Source organism: Callorhinus ursinus, unplaced genomic scaffold (assembly GCF_003265705.2).
Source record: "Callorhinus ursinus isolate GAN/ISIS: 27379988/994484 unplaced genomic scaffold, GSC_fseal_2.0 scaffold2801, whole genome shotgun sequence".
NCBI lineage: Eukaryota > Metazoa > Chordata > Mammalia > Carnivora > Otariidae > Callorhinus > Callorhinus ursinus.
This window is the reverse complement of record NW_027399855.1, coordinates 542-6,782: the sequence shown is the minus strand read 5'-3', so window position 1 is coordinate 6,782 and position 6,241 is coordinate 542. Positions and strand designations below refer to the sequence as shown.

The 6,241-nt window shown below is 60.0% G+C and overlaps 1 protein-coding gene across 1 annotated transcript; it reads left to right on the top strand.

Annotated features, from left to right (window-relative positions):
• Positions 1–55: 55 nt before the first annotated feature.
• Positions 56–6,033, top strand: LOC112818289 (membrane bound acylglycerophosphatidylinositol O-acyltransferase MBOAT7; the record flags this gene model as incomplete). Its single annotated transcript, XM_025865459.1, has 3 exons — positions 56–498; positions 2,361–2,537; positions 5,022–6,033. Coding segments are annotated over 3 exons (1,008 nt in total), but the record flags the coding sequence as incomplete, so codon positions are not given.
• Positions 6,034–6,241: the final 208 nt, after the last annotated feature.

Genomic DNA, 6,241 nt, shown 5'->3' with positions numbered 1-6,241 from the left:
CCCCCCCCCCCCCAGCTCCCCAGTCTCAGGGGAGACTGAGATCCTGGGACCATGACCTGGCCCCCAGACCCCGAGCTGTGGCCACCCTCCCAGCCCCGTGGAGTCTGACCAGCTGGCCCTCCTCCCTCCCGCCACAGGCCCGTTCTTCCGCTACCGCACGTACCTGGACTGGCTGGAGCAGCCGTTCCCGGGGGCCGTGCCCAGCCTGCGGCCCCTCCTGCGCCGGGCCTGGCCCGCCCCGCTCTTCGGGCTGCTCTTCCTACTATCCTCACACCTCTTCCCGCTGGAGGCCGTGCGTGAGGACGCCTTCTACGCCCGCCCGCTGCCCGCCCGCCTCTTCTACATGGTCCCCGTCTTCTTCGCCTTCCGCATGCGCTTCTACGTGGCCTGGATTGCCGCCGAGTGCGGCTGCATTGCTGCCGGCTTCGGGGCCTACCCCGTGGCCGCCAAAGCCCGGGCCGGGGGCGGCCCCACCCTCCAATGCCCACCCCCTAGCAGGTCAGGCAGCGGGAGGGAGGCTTCCCAAGACCCGGCAGGCCCCATCACCACTGGCTGGCCCTGCCCCTAGCAGGGAGGGGAGCGGGGGGGGGGGGGGGGGTCACCACCGGTTGTCAGTGCAGTGTTGCCCCTTGGCCGCCACAGCCCCCCTACCCCTGTCCTAGGGAGCGGCCCTCCCGGGTCTCCCACTGCCCTTCGTGCTACTGCTTGTCACCTCTTGGGATGGCCGACCACTCTCTGTTGCTAGGAGAAGGAAGGTGGTCTCTTAGCGACCATGTGCCACCCTCTGTTGCCATGGAAGTGTCACCCCGGTAACTCGATTGTTCCTGGTTGCTTGGGTTACCATCTTTGTGCTGGGCTGGGGCCCATACTTTGTGGCTAGGGAAATGGTTCCCTAGCAACTAGACTGCCCCTCTTTGCTAGAGAGGCACTTCCCTAGCAACCATGGCCTGCCCCTTCCTGCCACAGACTTGCTTTTCATTGCTATGTAAATGGAACCCCCTAGACTGGCCTTTGTGGCTAGAAGCCAGCACACACACACACCCCCAACCATGGGATGTACTGGCAGCCTGAACCTTATAAGGAAATAGCATCCCTGACCCCGCTGCCCTCTAGCTGAGGGGACACCACTCCTAGCCACTGCAGGTCGCTTTCCTACCGTTACCAAGGATGTACCCTGGTAAGGATGGATTGACCTGGTTAACAGTGCTACATCTCCGTCCTTGCTAGGTACAACATCTCCTTAGTTGCTAGGTAGGTCACACTGCCACTAACTAGCGGCGTCTTGTTGCTAAGGAAGTGTTGCCTCTATGTTGCTAGGGAAATGATGCTCCCAGCAGCTGGGAATGGATTGCACCACTGTTCCAGGCAACCAGGGGTGGCCTTCTGCCTGGGGCTAGGGCTGGGGGGAGCAGCCCATCAATGTAAACTATGAGTTCCTCCTTGCTCAGTTTGGGCCATCCCCTAGTAGTCACGGACAGCCATTCCATTAAGGGGGAAGCAGCACCCCACAGGAATTTCAGCCACTGCCCTAGTAACCATGGGTGGACCTCCAGTTACTAGAGAGGGTGTCTCCCGGAAAAGGTCAAGCAGGAATTGAAGGCTTTTCTAAATCTGCTGGACCCCACTCTTAATAGATGGTTTCGGTCCCATTAATGGAAGCCACCAGCGGTTCCGGTAGGTGCAGGATGTTCGCCACTGCTGGGGGTGTTGGCAACAGGGACTCAGGAGCCACCGTGTTGCTGGAGATGACACATCTTAAACAATCATAGGGACCAGTTGCCAGGAAAGGCCTTTCTAGAAGCGTTTCTAAACATCCTAGGCCTTGTTGCTAAGGAATGCACTTTCCCTAGCAACAGAGACGGCAAGGAGTCACGTGGGTCCAGAACATCTCCCTAGCAACCGCAGACCCCCTCGTTGTTAGGGATGCTCCTTCCCTGGCAACCACAGTGTCTTGACTACTCAGAAGGGACCACACTTGGGGGCTTCTCGGAAGGTAGTGAGCTTGGTTGCTAAGGAAGCGCCTTTCCCTGGCCTCTGAGACCAGCGAAGGGCCAGGTTGCTAAGGACTCGTAGCTTAGCAACTGTAGCCCCCACAGACCTTTCGTTGCTGCTGCAGCCCCGTTACCAAGAGGAGGAGGACCCCACTGTCGGTGAACTGCGCCCCCCACCCGTCTTCCTCCCCGAAAAGGCTCCTCCTGGGCTACCCTCCCCTGTTGCCCTAGCAAATGTGGCAGCCAGAGCTCTTGCCTGGCCGTGAGCCCCTCCTGAGCGGCCGGGGCTGGGACAGGAGCCAGCGTCGGGAGGGGGCCTGGCTGAGCTGCATGTCTGTCCCCCACCCTCACCCCCCCCCCCCCCCCCAGTCCGGAGGAGGCGGCTTCCCTGGAGTACGACTATGAGACCGTCCGCAACATCGACTGCTACGGCACTGACTTCTGCGTGCGGGTGCGGGATGGCATGCGGTACTGGAACATGACGGTGCAGTGGTGGCTGGCACAGTATGTCTACAAGAGCGCGCCCACCCGCTCCTATGTCTTCAGGTGAGCCAGCCTGCCCTGGGCAAGCACGCGACTACACCTCCCGGTAGCCTCTGGGGCTGCCCGCCGGCCCCGCGGCCGGGCCTCCGCCCCTGAGGATCATGGGAGTTGTAGTGTCTTGAGACTCTTGCCGTGCTCTTGGGTAGATCGTTAGCGCTCCTACCCCGGGCCTCAGTTTCCACCTCTGTAAAGTCAGCCTTCTTCGACAGAAGCAGTGTACTGAATCCTATGGACTCTGGCCAGACTTTCGGGAATCTTGGCCCTGCCCAGCTAGGGAGAAACCTTAATGAGTTAGCTAACCCGTGTTTCCTCAACTCTTGAATGGGGGTAATGCTGTTACCTGCTGCATAGGTTGATGTGAGGACGAAGCAAGATAACGTGTGACGTGTCCTCACTGTGGGGCCCGCCAGGTGAGTGGTCACTGTATGTTAGCTTTTTTCCCACCACTTCTCTGGTGTTTCGCGAGTGGAAGCTTTGTGCCAGACATTGTGATGTGTGCAGCCTTAGGATGTAGGACTTACTATTCTCATTTGTTTTTTTTAAGATTTTATTTATTTATTTGACATAGAGACACAGCGAGAGCAGGAACACAAGCAGGGGGAGTGGGAGAGGGAGAAGCAGGCCTCCCGCCGAGCAGGGAGCAGCCCGATGCGGGGCTCGATCCCAGGACCCTGGGACCATGACCTGAGCCGAAGGCAGACGCTTAACGACTGAGCCACCCAGGGGCCCCTTACTATCCTCATTTTAAAGACAAGGAAATGGAGGCTCAGAGAGGTTAGGTAACCTGCCGAGTGTCCCTCAGCCTTCCCAGAGCCAGCACATGAGGTCAGGTTGCAGCTGACACATTCTCGTCATGAAGCCGTTCCCGATGGCCACTCGGGAGCCAGACTTACCTGGGTGCCAGGTCGGGGATGAGAAAGTGCAGAGATGAAGCGTCATGCCAAGGTGGTGGCTGGGGGTGACAGAGGGCACGGAAGGGCCAATCCTGGGATGGGGAGACCGGGCAGGAGGCAGTTTCAGGAGTGGGTTGGATGGAGGGAGTCAGAGGGGTTTAGCGTCACCGACCCCGGGGTGACTGTCATGTTCAGCTGCGGTTACTGGATAGGTCATTAGTTGGGTGATGCTGGCGCCTCAGGAGAAGGTCGGGGTAAGAAGTGGACACTCAGCATCAGGTAGAGGTGATCCTGAAGGCTCCGGGGCCGAGCATCGGGTCAGAGCCCAGGGCGCTCCAGCGTTTACATTAGAGGTTCTCAACTGGGGGCCATTGTCCCACACTCCTGCGGGCATTCGGCAACATCTGGAAATGTTTTTGGTCATAACTGGGAGGTGCTACTAGCATCCAGGGGTTAGAGGCCGGGGGTTAGGGGCTGCAGAGGCTCTTCCACAGCCTGGGAGGCACGGGACGGCCTTCCTGCAGCACAGAATGACCCAGCCCCACATGTTGGTAGTGCTGACATTGAGAAGCCCTGGGGCGGACTGGGGACAGAGCCCTTGAGCCAGGACGGCCAGCAGGGCGTTCCTTCCCAGGTGGGAGCCGGGGGCCAAGTGCTTCAAGGCTGAGGGAGCAATCTCTTGTGTTGCGTGACGTCAGGAGCTTCAGTAGACAGAGGCGTGGGCTTGGGGGCGTGGGATGAGGAAATCTCCAGCAGCCTTGAGGGGAGCAGTTTGGAGGGCGGAAGTGAAAGCCAGCTGGAGCGGTTGGAGGGAGGATGGGAAGGGGGAAGGTTCGAAGGGGAGCATGGTTCTCCGGAGAGTGAGCTGCACAGAGGAGCGGCCAGATGGCCCACAGAGTAGGGCTCAAGCCCAGAGCTCAGGTGTGCCCGTGAGGAGTTGTGGGTGCCCAGGGCCAGTCCATGTGCGTCTCACTGCCCTGCTTCTCCCTGTTGGGACCATCATTGAAATGCTCCCAGCCCAGAGAATTCTTTCTTCACCACAGGTAGGAAAAGAAAGTTTGGTTCATGAACCAGCGTTAAACCAGGCTGTGATGCATGCTGCAAGTAACCCCCTAGGAAGATGACCAAAACGGAAAAAAACTCACCTTTTTATAGACCCACAGACAAGGAAGAACCCCCATCCCCACCCCAGGCCATAGTCCATGGCAGAACCTGCTGTGATTTCTGTGTCTTCCATGGAAATGGGGACCATAGCCTGCATTTGTGGGTCTTCCACAGAGAGCATGTTTGGGTTCGTAACAATAGGGAAATGTAGCTGGAGATTTCTGAGTCTTCATGAATCAGAAATTATACTGATCCCCAAAAAGAAGTTGCCAGGGGCTTGGGTTCGTGGGTCTTAAGGAAAGATGTGATAAGCAGGGATTAATTGGGTTCCTGAAGAGAGAGTAGTGACTCCTGGGTCTGAGGGAGGAGGGCTGGGGCCTGGACTCCTGGGTCTGAGGGAGGAGGGGGCTGGGGCCTGGACTCCTGGGTCTGAGGGAGGAGGGGGGGGGGGGCTGGGCTCCTGGGTCCTGAATCTCAGCCCCTCCCCCAGGAGCGCCTGGACCATGTTGCTGAGCGCCTACTGGCACGGCCTGCACCCTGGCTACTACCTAAGCTTCCTGACCATCCCGCTGTGCCTGGCGGCCGAGGGCCGGCTGGAGTCAGCCCTGCGGGGGCAACTCAGCCCTGGGGCCCAGAAGGCCTGGGACTGGGTGCACTGGTTCCTGAAGATGCGTGCCTATGACTACATGTGCATGGGCTTCGTGCTGCTCTCCCTGGGAGACACACTACGGTATTGGGCCTCCATCTACTTCTGCATCCACATCCTGGCCATGGCCGCCCTGGGGCTGGGGCTGGCTCTGGGTGGGGGCAGCCCCAGCCGGAGGAAGACAGCACCCCAGGCCACCAGCCTTGCCCCAGAAAAGCTCCGGGAGGAGTAGGGAGGAGGCGGCTGCCGCCCCGACACTCCCTGGGCCCGTCAGTCCAGCCACCACGCTTTTGCCTGGGAATCGCGGGCACCAGGCTGCTGTGTCTTTTCCCAGAAAGAGCTGGATTTGGCTGAGGGCCTGGGGAGGATTCTCATTCCTCAGCTCTGCGCCCCCCCCATGCAGCAAGGCGGGGCGGGGGGTGCCCTCCCTGCTCCCCTGCCCTCTGCCCGGAGGGCTCAGGAGGCTGTTTTCCCTCCTGGAAAGTCAAGGTGTTGTCCAGAGAGAAGCCCCCCCCAGCAGGGGCCCCTGGGCCACAGCGTTTCCCCGTCAGATTCCCCTTTTCTGGCCCCACGGTGTGGGGCGGAAGCTGCCTGGAAGGTTCTGGGAGTGGGAGACCTCTCTGGAGGCCTTTGCCCGGCGTTCGTAGAACAGTGTTTCCAGCCTGGCAGGGGACATAACCCTCCCATTTCATAGCGGGGAACTGAAGCACCAAGGAGCAGACCTTTGGACATGGTTCTTGCAGCTTCCATCGGAGCCACCTCAATCCCAGCGCTCCTGTCACCCTCTTGTCATTCTCTGGCCTAAAATAGGGCCAGAATGTGTGAACTCCCCCAATAAAATGTTTCACGAAGACCATCCGTGTGTCTGGGGGTGATGAGGTGTGGGGCTCCCGCAGCCACAAGGTGATGTGCTCCGGCATCCGGGCGTTTCGGTTCCCGGGAGACCTTCCGGAGCAGCCGCCCTGATACCTGGTGGCGAGTACTTCGTACTCCCCGCCCTGAGCCACCTGCTGGCCAGGTATGGACCTGCCCGGGTCCCTTCCTTCCCTGGGGCGGTCCCCGCC